The sequence below is a fragment of the Neofelis nebulosa genome, chromosome 15 (genome assembly GCF_028018385.1).
Source record: "Neofelis nebulosa isolate mNeoNeb1 chromosome 15, mNeoNeb1.pri, whole genome shotgun sequence".
Classification (NCBI taxonomy): Eukaryota; Metazoa; Chordata; class Mammalia; order Carnivora; family Felidae; genus Neofelis; species Neofelis nebulosa.
The window spans coordinates 49,142,777-49,159,808 of NC_080796.1; the positions used below are offsets into that span (position 1 = coordinate 49,142,777).

The following is a 17,032-nucleotide window of genomic DNA, read 5'->3' on the forward strand; positions in this document are numbered from 1 at the left end:
TTAACTGACTCAGCCAAACAGGCGCCCCTATTTTTTTTTTTTAATGTTCATTTATTTTTGAGAAAGAGAGAGAGAGAGTGCAAGCAGGGGAGGGGCAGAAAGAAAGGGAGACACAGAATCTGAAACAGGCTCCAGGCTCTGAGCTGTCAGCACAGAGCCCGACGCGGGGCTCGAACTCACAAACTGCGAGATGGTGACCTGAGTTGGACACTTAACTGACTGAACCACCCGGGCGCCCCACCCAGAGAGCTTTTAAAATACTAATGCCTGGCACATAGACCATAGACCAAGACCATGACACCATAGACCAACTTGATGAGGTGGAGGCCCAGGCACAGGCAAGGAATGAGTCTCTGATGGTGTGCCACAGAGGTCTGTTGCGATCCTGTTGTGTTCCACGTGTTCATCCACGGTTGGCACAAAGCCTCAGAAGGCGAGGCTACCAGATTTGCTACTGACAAAGCCAGGCTGGGCGGCTAACACACCTATGGCAGAATCAGCATTCCATATACCGGAATAAGGGCCTCACGTCAACGAAACGATATAGCTCATAAATGTAAAACCCCACATGTAACATCAACAAGATTCTAACTGTACATACTAGCCCCAGGTTTTGAAGTATGCTCAAGAGCATGTTACTAAGAAAATGGGGGAAGTGCACAATCTATGTTTTCCTAAAGTGCATGAGTGTTTTAGAAAAACCGTATTATTGGCATGCCAAGAGGCAGACAGAGAACGCGGACTATCTTAGAAATAGTTTTATGTCTGTCCCTAGGAGCCTGGTCAGTAGGACTCATTGTGAGATCTTGGAAGACAGGATTCTTCCCCCCCTGACCCTCCTTCCTACCCCAAGCTGAGTAATGCAGGGCAGTACTTTGCAAATTTCAATGTACGTATGAGTCACCCGGGAGATCCTGCCAAACGCAGATTCTGATTCAGTAGGTTGGAAGTGAGGCCTGAGATTCCACATTTTTAACAAACTCTCAGATGATGTCGACGCTGCTGGTTCATGAAGAGCAAAGATTTGGAGGGTCTCAGAGGTTTGCGTTGAAACCAGGCCTTCTGGATATGCCTGGGGCACCTGTGTCCCTTGCCCTGTAGGCCTGGGAAGTGTCAGAGCTGGATTTGGAGGTAAGGAAGGCCCCGACCGTACATGCTCAGCTCACTTGATAAGCAAGTGCATCGGGATGAACGGAGAAGAGTAAAAGTGACCCAGTGAGAGAGAAAAGACCTTCCCGCTAACTCACACATCACATCACTTATGTAGGAAAGAGGAGGTCTAAACAGCTGTCCACGGGAAAAGAACCTGAGGATTCCAGCACAGTGAGCTCAATTTAAATAGCAGTGACTCACAAACTTAGTCTGAGGTCATAGAAATAGATTGTCAAGGGGCGCCTGGGTGGCTCAGTCGGCTAAGCGTCCGACTTCGGCTCAGGTCACGATCTCGCGGTCCGCGAGTTCGAGCCCCGCGTCGGGCTCTGGGCTGACAGCCTGGAGCCTGTTTCGGATTCTGTGTCTCCCTCTCTCTGCCCCTCCCCCGTTCATGCTCTGTCTGTCTCTGTCTCAAAAATAAATAAACGTTAAAAAAAGAAAAAGAAGTAGATTGTCAAGTAGGGGGCATCGGAGTCCTGTTGAATAGACCCTATCTGGAGTATTGTGTTCAATTCTAGACAGTTTATTTTAAGAGAATGAAAGCTACAATGTGCCAAGTGACTTCCAGTTGCCAGGCCCTGTTCTAAGCTTTTTACATGTGATAATTGGCTTAATCCTCTCAACAACCCTATGAGGTAAGTGCCATCACTATTCTTATTTTACAGGTGCATAAAACTAAGGCTCAGAGAGGTTAGGATTACGACCAGGGTCACACAGCTGGTGAGCGTGAAGTCAAGTGCGGGCCGAGGCAGAGGACCCCAGAGCCTAGATTTTTCCTACTGTGTCCTAATGTCTCTCCACACTTGCCTGACTCTTGAAACCAAAGGATCGAGACAAGTTTACCAAAGGGTAGAAGACCAACTTGAGATCAGCATTAAGGAAGGCTACACGTTGGAGCCGTCTACCAGGGCCCAAGGCTGCTTCACACGGGAGTGCTCCTAGTCACTGGGGAATACAGTGATCATGCGTCTGGGAAGGTGACTGCTATCTGGGAGGGGGGCTGGACCAAATGAAAGGTTGCTTCCAAAGCTGAGACTCCGGGTCGCTCTCCTGTCTGGGTCTCCCAGTCTAGAAAAAACAGACTCTGACACCCAAGTACAGTGTTTATAATGAGCTACATTTAGCCTGGACCTGCCCACAGATTCTGGCGCATGTGACGGAGAGAAAAATGACAGCAATGCCCAGACTACAACCTGCCTGGGATGGCTGAGAAATTGAGCCAAAGGAAGGCTTGTGGGAAATATGCAAATGAGCTTCTGCGGCCATCCCCTTCCCCTGACTTGTCATCCGGCAAGGTTCTTGCAGGAGTGATGAACTCCTCTAAGCTGGCTGAAAAGAGCTTGCTCCTTCTCGAATAAATATGAAAAATACACAGTCATCCTCAAAAAGAATGAAAGAGGCTCAGCACTGCCTAACCCAAACTAAACTGTGGGCCAGCACCTTATCTGCATCATCTGAGCGCCCCAGCACGAGGGACAAAGCCATGCGTCCAAGGAGAAACGCAGAGAAGGATGCAAAAAGTGACATCAAACTCTACCTACAAATCCTTCGGCCGATGGCTGGGAGACAGCGATCCCGGCTCTGAGCCAGAAAGTGGAGAGATCTGAGGTCTCAGCCCACCCAAAGCTTTGGGCTGAGAGCAGCTTTGCATCTTACCGCCTTGCAAGTTGCCGCATCCCCAGGCATACTGCCCGGGGAAGGTGGGGGAAGGTACGATCAAGTACCCGCTGGTTCACGGCAGTGTGCTAATCGCCGTAGGGAGACACAAATTTATCAGAGGGAAGGACATATGTGAATGACAACATTTCAGAACCACTTCTCTTTCCAACTGGCTGTTTCAACCAATAAAAGACACTTTAAAAATACATATAACTTAATAAGTGTAAGTGTTGATAACTTGGCCTTGGTCCTGACAACACCAGATTTGGAAGACGCCGGGCCCAACCGAGATGCTTCCCGTTTAGATCCAACAAAGTCTTTTCTGGAGTCTGGGCACTCTCTGTGTTGCTGTGGCTCACCTGCTGGGCCTCCAGAACAGCTGGCCGGAGGCGGCCCATCGAAAGGCACACACTCTCCATCTGTTCCCCCAGAGCTCTTGGTCTCTCCTTCGTCTTCCTGCTTTCGTCCCATGGGGGATCTGCCGCCCCGAGGCGGGTCTGCGGGGTCTCCCTGTTTATCCCCCCATCAAAGCCTGTATGCGCTCTGCCCGTGGTCCAGCCTCACCCACAGTACAAGTCCTACAGAGCCAGTGGTCCCACAAAGTGAGCCCCGTGATAAGGATACCGGGGCCGGGTGGAAACATTCGGGAGCAGCAGACAGGGGAAAAGAAAGGAACGGGTCAAGCCCACTTTGCAGGCTGCTGCTGGAGGGTTAGGTTGGGCCTGAATGAGGACAGAGGGTTTCTGGACTCAGACAAGGCCTGTGCCACAAAAGGAAGCCATGTATGACTGCTGGAGGAACTGGCCCCATTAGGTAACAACCCCCCACCCCGCTTCGGCTGTGTGTGGAGGAGGGAGTGGTAAGGACCGGCACTCTCTCATTCCCCCTCCAGCCCAGCTCAGCCTCCAAGCCTCTGCCTCAGCAGTTTGGTGGCTTGCTTTCTGCATGATCTGAAGGGCCCCTTGGTCAGACCAGGAGCGGCCAACGGTCCCTCCCTATATGCACACGAACATGCTAATAACACATGCACACCACCCCCCACCCCACTGCCCCAGGTAGTGGCAGCCCTCCCTCCCCCCACACCTCTCCCAGGACACAGGTTCCGGGCCCCTAGGGAGAGGAGGCCAGCCGGGCGGTCCTGAGCGGCCATGAATGAGCCATGACTGTTGGGGGGGGGGGGGGGTGCCACGACAAAATGGAGCCAAAAGAATAATCACAAGCTACCCCTCCCCCCATCTCCATGATCTCACTGCTAATGTATTTGCATTCAAACTTGGGTCACACGAGGGGTAAGGAGAGGGCTCGGGCAGGAAATGTGGAAACGGCCACAAATTCTAATTCTGATTCTCCCCCCACCGTTCAATGTGGTCTTGAGTAAGTGGCCATTGGCTCAGAACTGCAGGTTCTTCACAAAAAGAGGGCACCAAAAGTCCCCCTGGACCAGCTAGAAGGAATATGGTATATAGTTTATTGGGTACGTGCAGAACGTGTGGGTACAGCGACAAGGGGGAACCTATAGGATACTCTTCCAGCTTCACAGTGTGAATCAGTTTATCTTCAAGCAAGGCACAGTCTCCCCATATGATCCCAAGCCACTGACTCTCCTTACTGGGAACCCATCTCCCCAGCCTCCGTTCACCCAGCCTCGGACAGAAACTTCCATCCCACTCGAGTTCCATCAGAATTCCTGGTCACCCACCCACCGGCCTGGCCTGACCCGTTACAAAGGCACCAAGAGCCTGAGATCAGGAGCCTGGACAAGATACCTCTGACTGTTCTCGTTTTTACTGTTGGAAGTGTTGACATTCAAATCAGTGGGTGCTGAAGAAATTAAAGGCCAGCCCAGAGAGACAGGCCAAGCTCGAGGCGCCCCCTGCCCCATCGCCTCTAGAGCCGCAGGCCCTGTGCCACCGGCCCCACCACGCTACCCCGCAGCCCCCTCTTGGGCACCTGGTGCATTGGGCAGCTTTCTGTGCAGTGGAGTGACGTGTGGAAGCTGGAAAGGGAATACACCCGAACGGAAAGGAAGTGCCTCTCTGCTATAAATGCCTGGCCCGCGCTTCTGTTTGCAAAGGGCAAAGTCTGCGGTGGGAAGGGACTGAACTGCACCCATCTTCTAAGCCCCTCCACATGGAGAAACCAAGTTCTGAGGGACTGAGAGGCTAAATTCTCACAGCAGGGTTGAGAACAGAACCGAGCAGTATGGATTCTGCCCCCTGCTCCTGATTCTTATTTCGGGCCTTATCTTGGATTGATCACAGTAAATATTTATGGAGCGGGGGGGGGGGGGGGGGGGGGGGCGGGTAGGATTCTGCCTGAGTATTCCAGAGCCCCTCGTGCCCTCCCCTCTCCGGCCACTCCCAGCCTCAGCTGCCTGGTGCTAAGCTCTCCTTCAGCAGAACCTACTCTGCGGTCAGGTCCGCGCTTGGCAGGCCTCCTGCTGACTATCATTTCTGTGGCGGCACAGGAGGTAGACAATTAAAAGCTGGCTTCTCAGGGGACTGGCTTAAGTCTTTCCTGTCAGAAAATCTGAGGACTTTAGGCATGGCCCCAGGACCCCAACACGGAATCTTTCCTCACAGCCCTACCCAGCCCAGCTCAGTAACCAGAAAAGTTCCTTGTTCGGCCAGGCCTCCCTCCCCGCCGCCCACCGCCCTCCCAGACTTAACCCCTCGCAAATGCTGAGGGAGCACCCAGGCTGCTTCAGACTCAGTCTCATCTTTCGACAGCCCTCCTCAGTCACCCAGCCGCTCCCATCCCTGTGACAACGGACCAGACGCACGGAGTTCTGCGCTCGGCTCCGGGCCCTCAGTTTCCTCGAGGCGGCTGCGACAGATCCTTTTGGGCATTGAGATCCCAATGGGCAGAACTGAGATCCCAATTTCTCCCCAAGAAGAACCCTCCAGCTCCTCTCACCGCAGTGGGATCAGCACACACAGGGGTGCCTCACGCGCCTGAGCCACAGAGACCCCGGGTCAAGCCTTGGCTCTGTGACCCTGGGCAAATCGCATGTGCAGCAACCGCTGATCTGTGAGCTTGGGCAAGCCACGTGACCCCTGAGCTTCAGTTACCTCACCGACTGGAGCTGTGAGGATCCAACCAGAAGGTGAGAGGAGCCCGAGGCCCCACGCACACCTGAGGGAGCGTGTTTCTCAGCGCTTGTCACGCTGAAGGCAGTGGGTGACCCGCCGGTGGGCGTGAAATCAACCTGAGAAGCCAACGCTTTTTTTTTTTTAACAAAACAGGCCAGACTAAACTAAAATCTAACAGGAAGCTGGTGTGCACCACACAGAGTCAGGGTAACACAGACGTGTCGGCCGGTTCTGTGGGAGAAGGTATTTCTACTGGTTGCAGTCACAATTTCCAATTAGGCCTTACTTTGAAAACTTTCTTGCAGACGTTCCCACTTATAAAAACTTGCTTCCAGCCCTCAGCAGATTGGGATGGTAAACTCTTGAGGGTGAAAGTCACGTCTCTGGGTCCTCAAGGGTTCCAACCCTCCCGCCCCCATCCCCTGCCGCAGGGGCCCCAGATACAAGCCCTTGGTGGCTGGAAAGCATTCACGGAATAGAAAATCAGCACGGAAGGAGAGCGGGAAGCCGCCATTGACGGAGACAGCCACTGTCCCAAACAATGTCCCTGGAGGTCTGTGTTGGCACCTCCATTTTACAGATGAGGAAACTAGAGCTCAAAGAGGTGACATCGTCCAGGAGGCGGGGGGACCAGGATTGAGATCGGGGTTTGGCTGGTTCATGGCCTCCCCTCTGGATCTCACTGCCTGGGAGATGCTGCCCGGCCCTATCAGATCTTCCCAATGTCCTGCATTGGCCAAGAGGATTCATCCCACAAAACACACACACTCACACACGCACGCACCTGCACGGCAGGAAACAACACATCCTTTCCTACCTGCCTTTCTCGGGCTTTCCCAATCCCATGAGGGAGACTGGAGAGGGCTGTGCTGGGGGCATCAGGGATTTGTCTTCGTCTTGGTCCCGCCCTTGTCCTTCTCTGCCTCTTTGAGGCCGATTCCCCCCAGCTCCCCTCCTCCTCCCCCAATACCAGCTAACTGGTTACCCAGGCAACCCAGCTGGGAGGCTGCCAGTTACCACGGCAACCCAGCATGGCCGCCAGGCTGCCTTGCTGTGGAAGGTCAGGGGACCAGTCAGGCGACAGAGCCCTGGGATGTTGCCGGCAGGACTGGCCGGGGCCGGGCCTACGTGCCTGAGGGAATTAAGTTCCTGCTGTCAAAGGACCACGTCCTGGTCTCCCTGAGGCGGGTCCCCCAGCTCAACAGTTAGGAGGCACCAGCCACCAGCCGGCCTCCACCCCCACCCATCGCCCCATTGCCCTAGCCTCATCCCTGCAACCTTTTCTACGGGAGTTTGGAGGGCTTCTCAGACTCAGCCACTGTCCCTCAGCCTAACCCTGGCTCCCTTTGCCCACCTTCCTTTCTGAGCATATCTGGGAGTCAACGGGCATGCAACCTGTGTGTGTCTGCGTGTAGACGTAGCCTCTCCATGAATTACATTGGCCATAAAAAGGGAGCTGTTATGTTCTAGCATTTACTACGTGCCAAGCACGTTCTAGGGGCCTTGGGCGTGAAGTTCCTCCGCCGACCCGTACAACACACCCATGGTCCCCACCCTGCAGCTAGGGCAGCTGAGACTTGGAGAAGTGAGGGAACTTGTTCCAGGTCGCACAGCGATTAGCTGGCAGAACTAAGGAGTTCAGCTCTGTGGGTCAGCTTCGGAAATTCCTTCGGCTCTTGGCTCCTGCCCCTCCCCCACAAAGCAATCACCCGCTCCAAGGGGACATTTTTTCACATTTATTAAACGATTATTCAGCGTCAGATGGTGCACTCATTATGTCATTTCATTTCGCCCTCCCCTCTGTGAAGGAGGCTATAGTTCCAGTGAGACACTGCCGAGATCTAGCTTCAGACCCCTTCCCTGGGAATCCTTTCCTGACTCTCCAGGGACAGTCTCCCACTTTCTTTCTTGGCCACCAACATATGTAGCATATGTCTCTATCGCATACAGGACAATTATTTGCTCACACGTCTGCTCCCTTAACTAGACTGTGAATTTAAAAATCCATTTTTGCAACCTAGTACCTGCCTGGTACATAATGGGCATACGGTAAACATTCGCCAAAAGAAAGCGGCAGGGCCAGGATTCTAAGATTCTGCTCATCTGACTATCAGGGCCATGCTCTATCACCTTACTCTGTCTCGCTCATTCATTCATTCAATCATTCATTCATTCAAAAAGCAGTTACTAGGGCACCTGAGTGGTTCAGTCGGTTAAGCCTCTGACTTCGGCTCAGGTCACCATCTCGCAGTTTGTGAGTTTGAGCCCCGCTTTGGGCTCTGTGCTGACAGCTGGGAGCCTGGATCCTGCTTTGGATTCTGTGTCTCCCTCTCTGTCTGCCCCTCTCCGGCTCGCACTCTGTCTCTGTCTCTGTCTCTCTCTCTCTCTCAAAAATAAATAGACATTTAAAAAAATTTTTTAAAAAAAGCAGTTACCAAATAACTGCTACGTGCTTGGCTCTGTGCGAAACATCACAAAGACAAAGACGAATTCAAGACCATCTCTAGCCTTGAAGAAACTCAGTCCAGCGGAGCCAGGGGCAAGGCTGAGGACAGGAAATAAATGCCCCCCCCCCCCCAAGCCTGCCACATACCAACAGAAGCTTTCCTTGAGCCCAAACTCTCTTCCATCCAAAGCTCCTATAACCAACCAACATTTATTGAGCACCTGCTATGTGCCAAGGTCCTCAAATCAACCACGGTTTGCGGGGAGGAACCAGGAACTACCAGATAGTAGGAGGAATGCCTGATAAGGGACAGGGGACCCAGGGACGCCGAGCTTGTTTGTGCAACTCCGAAAGGCTTTCACACCTGATGTGATAAAGCAGTTTCATGTTGCATGGCTTTATGTCCGTACCCACCTCCTACGTTAACTCAGTTGAACCTCCGTGTTGCAGGCCGGGCAGGAATTATCACTCCCCTTTTCGAGATGAGGAGACTGAAGCTCCTCCCCACCCCACCACCCCACCTCTCCAACAGCAGGTTTTCCTTCCCCGCTATGACCTCTTCCATTCTAGACAGTCACAGTTTTAGGCGAGGCAAGCAGGCTTGTGGTCTCTGGGTGGCCCACTGATGCCAATGAGGACCCAGGAACCCAGCAAAATCAGAACAACGACCTCACCACCAGGGGCCAGGGTGAACTTAACAGGCTAATCGCAAGCATCGGGCCGATTAAAAGCAAATTGGGACCTGCGGTTAAGGACTCAGGTTTTCAGGTGATGATGAGCCAGACGGGGTGGCTATGGTGATGTCAGAGCTAAACAGGGACCTCGCTTTCTCCATGGAGGGGGTCCTCGACCCTGCAGGAGTAAAGCCTGAGCACCCATGAATGCGTATCAGATCAGCATTGATATACCCCACCTTATTTCCTGAATCCACTCCATCAGGACCAACCGTCTAGAGAGACTAAATTCAGTGAGGGAGGCAGATTGGACAGTCACCCTAAATACCATCAGCCCTAAACACACGTTTCCTACTAACCCACCTTGGCTCTGGTCTGACCTTTGAGATAAAGCATCGCCTTCTGATACATTCTGTTCAAATGCACACATCGAACTGACGTTTGTATAATTATCTGCATTTTACAAAGCACTTCCATGTATGTTACTCTTCTAGCGATCAACTAGTTACGTGGGTAGTGATACAAACCCCATTTTTCAGATCGGGAAACAAAAACCTCAGGGATATGAAGTGACTTGTTACAAATCATACAGCCTCTAATTTGGACCAGGATTTGAATCTAATGTCTTCAAATTCCAGACGGGCATCCTTCCCACAACCCGGGCGGGCAGTGTCCCAACTCTCTCTTATTGCTACTTTGGGAGATGCAAATCGGGCTCACAGGAATAAGGAGGGATTGATCAGTACAGACGGACGCAGCGGGGAGGGGGCTCCAGTGGAGTGTCCCGTTGGCAGAAGATGCCAGAGGAGCCAAATCCCCTTCATCCGGGTACCCGCCAGCAGTCCCCAGAAGTGCGACATTCCAGGGGATCATCCTGGGAATGGGGTGTGGCTGCCTCATCATGCTCTGTGCTGGTGGGACCACACCCCAGTAAGGCTCCAGAAAAGCCTGAAAAAGGAAGTGGGATCATTGGAGGCATGGGGGCACTTAGTCTGGGACAAGGAGACTTGGGGTGCTTGGAGGAAGGGAGATCATGATACTGTCTTGAGATATGTGTGTGTTTCGCACAAACCAATAACGGTAAGATAATAGCAAACACACGTGTCGCTCTGCTTGCCATGATTCTACCTGCTCTGCATAAATGACTTCACCTATCTTTACAAGAAGTCCAGGAAATAGGTAACTTTGTTATCTTCATTTTACAGATGGAGAAACTGAGGCACAGAGAGTTTTGTTGTTTTTTTTTTTAAGTCACTGTCAAGGTCATATTGCTGGTAAATGACAGAGTCCAGATTCAACCCAAATTTCACCCCATAACTGCCATCTTGACAACTGCACTAAACTACCTTTTAATTTTTTTTTTCAACGTTTTTTATTTATTTTTGGGACAGAGAGAGACAGAGCATGAACGGGGGAGGGGCAGAGAGAGAGGGAGACACAGAACCGGAAGCAGGCTCCAGGCTCCGAGCCATCAGCCCAGAGCCTGACGCGGGGCTCGAACTCACGGACCGCGAGATCGTGACCTGGCTGAAGTCGGACGCTTAACCGACTGCGCCACCCAGGCGCCCCTAAACTACCTTTTAAGAAAAACCAAAATCTCGAACAAATGACAACAGATGGACTATTCATACTTTATACACCTCTTTCTGGGGCGCCTGGGTAGCTCAGTTGGTTAAGCGTCCAACTTTGGTTCAGGTCATGATCTCACGGTTTGTGACTTCGAGCCCCACATTGGGCTCTGTGCTGACAGCTCAGAGCCGGGAGCCTGTTTCAGATTCTGTGTCTCCCTCTCTGACCCTCCCCCGTTCATGCTCTGTCTCTCTCTGTCTCAAAAATAAATAAACATTAAAAAAAAATTTTTAAAAATAAAACTTTAAATCTCACCACTAATCAAACCAATGGGTTAAAACAATGAAGAAGCAAGGGATTAAAGCAATGAAAATGTTTCAATATTCGATGCTGACGCTCGCGTAACAAAATACATTCTCAAACACAACTGCAGGGAACGTAAATTAGTAATTTCCAGCCAAGAATTTGGCAAAATACATCAAAATGTCTTAAAACAGCAATTCCCTGTTGGTGGGAATGCACACTGGTGCAGCCACTCTGGAAAACAGTACGGAGTTTTCCCCAAAAAGTTAAAAACAGCACTACCTTAGGATCCAGCAATCGCATCACAGGGTATTTACCCAAAGAACACAAAAACATTAATTCAGGGGGATACATGCACCCCTGTGTTTATAGCAGCATTATTTACAATAGCCAAGATGTGGAAGCAAGCCGAGTGTCCATCGACGGATGAATGGATAAAGAAGATGTGGGAGGGGCACCTGGGTGGCGCAGTCGGTTAAGCGTCCGACTTCAGCCAGGTCACGATCTCGCGGTCCGTGAGTTCGAGCCCCGCGTCAGGCTCTGGGCTGATGGCTCGGAGCCTGGAGCCTGTTTCCGATTCTGTGTCTCCCTCTCTCTCTGCCCCTCCCCCGTTCATGCTCTGTCTCTCTCTGTCCCAAAAATAAAAAAAAAAAAAAAAAAAAAAAAAAAACAAACGTTGAAAGAAGATGTGGGATATACATGCAGTGGATTACAATTCAGCCACAGAAAAGAATGAAGTCTTGCCATTTGCAACAACATGGATGGAGCTAGAGGGTATTACGTTAAGCGAAATAAGTCAGAGAAAGACAAATAACATATGATTTCACTCATATGTGGAATTTAAAAAACAAAACAAACTAGCAAAAGGCAAAAAGACAGAGAGAGAAAAACCAAGAATCAGACTCTTTGCTACAAAGAACAAACCGATGGTTACCAGAGAGGGGGTGGGCCAGGGAATGGGTGAAATAGGTGATGGGGATTAAGGAGGGCACAGATCGCAATGAGCACCGGGTGATTAAAATAAAAACTTTAAGGGTGCTGCGTGGCTCAGTCGGTTAAGCGTCCGACTTCGGCTCAGGTCATGATCTCATGGCTCATGGCTTCAAGCCCCACATCCGGCTCTGTGCTGACAGCCCAGAGCCTGGAACCTGCTTCGGGTTCTAGGTCTTTCTCTCTCTCTCTGCCCTTCCCCCAGTCGCACTCTGTCTCTCTCTCCTTCAAAAATAAATAAACATTGGGGCGCCTGGGTGGCTCAGTCGGTTAAGCATCCGACTTTAGCTCAGGTCATGATCTCGCGGTCCGTGAGTCCGTGAGTTCGAGCCCCGCGTCCGGCTCTGGGCTGATGGCTCAGAGCCTGGAGGCTGCTTTCGATTCTGTGTCTCCCTCTCTCTCTGACCCTCCCCCCGTTCATGCTCTGTCTCTCTCTGTCTCAAAAATAAACGTTAAAAATAAATAAATAAATAAATAAATAAATAAATAAATAAACATTAAAAAAAATAAAATAAAAACTTTAAAAAAAATAAATAAAATAAATAAAAACACAGCAATTCTATTTCTAGAAAGGTAGCCTAAGGGGAAAAAATCATTGATATATGTAAAGATTAAGATATTTATATGTTCATTGCAGCATTGTTTATAAAAGCAAAAAAATTGAGGGCGCCTGCGTTGCTCAATCACTTGAGCGACTGACTTCCGCTCACGTCATAATCTCACAGTTCGTGAGTTCGAGCCCTGCACTGGGCTTGCTGTTGTTAGCACAGAGCCTGCTTTGGATCCTCTGTCCCCCCTCTCTGCCCCTCCCCCACGGGTGCTCTTTCGCTCTCTCTCTCTCTCTCTCAAAAATAAACATTAAAAAATTTTTTTTAAATATAAAAGCAAAAAGTTGGAAACCCCTAGTTTAACAAGGGGGTCAATTAAACAAATAAATGGAATAGATATATAATTCAACACTAGGAAGTCACTTATGTAAGTGATAAAAATATATATTCTTGGTCCAAAATCTTAATGTATACATGCATATCTTGCTAATATAGTCATGCATCTGTGCATGAATTCGTAAAAACATATAGATATGAAAATGGTAAAATTATATACCAAATCTCTGAGACAATTATGGGTAATTTTAATCTTTTCTCTATATGTTTCTATATTTTTTAATGACTATGTATTACTTTTCTACTCAGAATAGTAATTTTTTAAATGTATATACTGTGGCACCTGGGTGGCTCAGTCGGTTGAGCGTCCGACTTCGGCTCAGGTCATGATCTTGCGGTCTGTGAGTTCGAGCCCCGCGTCAGGCTCTGTGATAACAGCTCGGAGCCTGGGGCCTGCTTCGGATTCTGTGTCTCCCTCTCTCTCTGCCCCTCCCCCACTCATGCCCTGTCTCTCTCTCTGTCAAAAATAAATAAACATTAAAAAAATTTTTTTAATAAATAAATGTATATACTTCATCACATTAATTCTGTGTCTTGGGATTTATCCTAAGGAAATCATCCAAACTGCAGAAAAAGCCTTCTGCACAAAAATGTTCACATCGTATTATTTGCAAAGGGAAAATAAGGCTAACGCCTTATAAGCGTCCAACACAAAACTGGTTACATAAAATACATTACATCCACACATTATTATATGCTATTTTCATGTGAAGAAAACCCTCGGTATCACCATGGGAAACAGAGCTTGACTTGCTTTGTTCTGCTTCAAAGAATCAGAACCAAAGGGCAGACCTTAGAAGTGGGCCGATTTTGATTCCACATAGAATGTTCTAACCACGGAACAGGCTGCCTGGTGAGGTAATGAGCTCCCCGTCGCTGGAGGCTGGTGCTCCCACCTGGAAGGGTACAGAGGGCTCGTCTGGGCGCGGAGGGAGGCTGGGCCAGACGGTCTCTGGGGGGCTTCTGGAGGTGCGGGTGCCAAGCAGGAACCCACCTGAACAGTTGTCAAGGGAAGGGTCCCACTCAGCCGGCCTCAAGTCCTCTTTGTCTCTGTTCCACATTTATTCTAAATGTTTCCTAACCAAAGTGTTCCTTCCTCTCTCAATATGTTTTTAATTGGTTGGGGGCTGGCCTGCCAAAGTCAATCCCACTAGTGCACTGGCCTCCAGACCACCTCAGCCCAGAGCTCAACCCAAGGGGCAAAACCTCTGACAAGCAGGACCCGTTCCCGCAGCCACCGGCCCCTGCCGGTCAGCAAGCTCTCCCTGACGCCCAGTGACAGTCCTCGTCCTCCTGACCCTCCTCTGGGGGGCCCATGTGGATGGGGTCCCTGCCAGGTACCAGTGGCTTCGGGGAACCCCACGACAAGCCAGGGAGGAAGACAGAGAGACCGCAGCTGACCAGGACCGGCTGACACGGAGCTTCCTCACCCTGGGCTGGGCCCCCTCTGGGCTCAGCTTCTCCTGTCCACTGCCCTGGGCCCCAGGATCTCTCTCGCCTGAGGCCAAGGCCACGGGCGGGGCCTGGGCAGGCCGTGATGTCAGCCTGGGAGCCAGAGCTGGCTGCCGAGCTCCCTGACTTCCTCGGTAATTACTTCATTTACACCGAGCAGGAAGAATCCAACTCAATAATCTAGGCAGACGCGTTAAAAGTAATTATCTGTGTAATGCGTCCTGCATAGTCACCTTCCTGGGAAGATGGGAAAAAAGCTGAACCGGGCGGAAAAAAAAAAAAAAAAAAAAAAAGCCCCCATTGTCTCGAGCCTGTGCAGCCACCCGCCAGGATTAATTACACACCAGAGCTAACACATTTATCACCTCGCCACTGATTGGAAAACCAAGGACTTTTAATAATTCATATCTGCAGCCCGGCTCTCTGCGCCCTTGTGAGGGGACACAGAGAGCCCGTTTTCCATAAGGGAGCCCAGCGATGGTGCCAGGCAGGCTGCCCGGCCCCTCCTGTCACCCCCACCGAGAGATGGCTCCCAGCCTCAGGACACCATCCGGCCCTTCCAGGACCCCACGCAGGCTGTGTAAGAGAGAGGAGCAGTGTCTCTTTGGGACCTCCCTCCCACCTCCTCTCCACCACCAGGATCTGCTCATCTCCTGTCCAAGCTGAAACGCAGCTTCCCTGAGGGGGGAGGCCACAGAAATCCTCCCCAGCTCCCCGCTCCCCGAGAGGGGCCTGGAAGCCAGGATTTGGGGGATTTGTAGGGTGGGTGCCTACGATGCCCCCAAGGCCATCTGGACAGCAAGCTCAAGCAGAGACGTGCCCACAGGGCTCCCACCCCAGCCGGCGTCCAGGAGACCACCCAAACTGCCAGATTGAGGGCGAGGGGTCTCTTGGGATAGGGAAAGACCTGCCAAGCTCAGAAGGCCTCCACCCTCTCTGGCTCTGACTCTGACCCCATCCCTCCCCCCATCTTCCCCTTTCTGCAGCCCTCCCTACCCCTGAGCCCTAGGGCTGGCTCCCTCTGTCCTGGTTCTCCCATCCCTAGCCTTCCCAGGCTCCGGCCCCCTCTCTTCCCTCCCCTGGCTTGTCTGCGGTCGCCAAGAGCATCTCTCTCGCCTCTCTTCTCCCTCTGCCTTCCTATCGAATCCCCCCCCAACCCCCACCCGATCTCTCACCACCCCTCTCTGCCAGCTCCCCCACCTTGCTCCTTTGCCCAGAAGCTCACACAATACGGCTGAGGCCCTGCTAGCTGCAGCCCGACCCCACCGTTACAAACCCATCCCCTTGGGCTCACGTACCAGGCCTCAGCTCCTCAGGTGCTCTCCACTAAACCTGAGATCCCAGAGATCAGATGCCCCTAAGAATCCAAGGGCCTCAGCGGCCCTGGGCCCCCACCCCGGGCCCCTAAAATACACATGGCCTGGTTCCTCTCCACACGGAGGGAGGTGAGTCCCTGGGGCTGACCCGAGCCTCACCCCTGGACACCCCTCCACCTTTCCTTCCTGCTGGCCTTCAACTCACTTCTAGCAAGATTAGAGGCAAGGTGGGGCTGGCCTCTTTGCTCTAGCCAGGCTGGGGGGGGGGGGGGAGGGGGGCAGTGAGACCCTAGGAAGCTGGCAGCACCAAAGCTGGCCTCACCCAAGAGATGCAATTCAAATGAAAGAAATGCAAACAGCATCAGCCCAGACTGGGGATCCTGGAGGTGGGGGTGGGGGCACAGAGCGGGTTATAATTAGCATCCGCAGCATCCATGATCCCCAAGTGAGGCTGCCAAGAATGAGGGACAGGGAAGGCAGTGGCACCACAGTGCCAGCAGCCCAGACTCACACGGCGGGCGGCTGCCAGCCCTGACCAGAGCACAGCCTTCCTCCTCCCGCCTCATCTATATGATGCATCAGAACAGACTCACCGGCTTCAGAGGTGTGTGCCCCGCGTTGAAAAGCTAGAACTCTCCGGGCCCCTAGGCACCCCTCCCCCAGCTCCGGCCAGCTGGGGTCCTCCTCCCCCGCCCCTCAGGGCCCCCGTCTGAAGAGCGGGGCTCTGGATCTGATCCGGTCTAATCAGTCATCTCTCCGGCTGGCAGGTCCCTGGCGCGGGGAGAGGATGCTGTTGTGACTGCAGGATCCAGCATCTTTCCCAGGCAGAAGCAGCTGGGCATGCTCCATCGGCTCCCGCGGGGATTTCAGGGCCACGTGACTCTCCCTCCCCAAGCTGTCACTTAGGATCAGGAGTAAATAGTCCCTGGAAAGGTTTAACTCCATCAACACCGGCGACAAGCTGCTAACCATCCGTGCTTCCTGGAGCCCAGGAAAGGACGGAGCCCTCGGGCACAGCCTTCCTGGCCTTCCACCACCAGGAAGGGCTGCCCCCCAAAGGCGATCCGGGCGGCCTTCCTCGCGTGAGCTGCATTTTGCTGTTCTCCCGCTAGAGTGCAGGGAACCGGAAGGTGTCCAGGGGTCTGGCATCGTGGGGACTCACCAGACCGGCCTGTGGTTGCCTTTCATCTCGGTGGCTGTCCAGCCAAGAGATGGGCACACCTCTGGGTGTTAGGAGGGCTTGGTAGGGGTCCTGGTGCCTTCACACCCCCTTCCCCCGCCCCCCACAAGGAATTTAAAGAAATAAAGTCTGGAACTGGTTGGACCCCATTACAAGACGCCAGGACCTCCCGGGTCCTCAGCCCAAATTGGTCTCCAGTGACCTGGGGCAAGGAGGCCTGCCAAGCCAGGGGGTACCCGTGTTTGCTCAGAGACA

General features: G+C 52.2%; 1 protein-coding gene and 1 long non-coding RNA gene across 18 annotated transcripts in view; both read right to left on the bottom strand.

The window, feature by feature from the left end:
• The window catches only part of PLEKHA6 (pleckstrin homology domain containing A6), a 145,767-nt gene that overhangs the window by 107,848 nt on the left and 20,887 nt on the right, over nucleotides 1-17,032 (bottom strand). Inside the window, exon 1 of one of the 17 annotated variants that reach the window (XM_058700889.1) lies at nucleotides 6,721-6,828. The exons of the other annotated variants lie outside the window; for them this stretch is intronic. Within the exon in view, the coding sequence (XP_058556872.1) occupies nucleotides 6,721-6,782 (62 nt within the window). The 5' untranslated portion in view covers nucleotides 6,783-6,828. Of the gene's footprint in view, nucleotides 1-6,720; nucleotides 6,829-17,032 lie in introns of those variants that run through there. 17 annotated transcript variants of the gene reach the window in all.
• On the bottom strand, nucleotides 10,254-10,873 carry LOC131495768 (uncharacterized). The gene is made up of 2 exons (XR_009254114.1): nucleotides 10,601-10,873; nucleotides 10,254-10,369 (listed from the first exon to the last, which is right to left on the bottom strand). It is a non-coding gene; the product is annotated as an uncharacterized LOC131495768 (long non-coding RNA).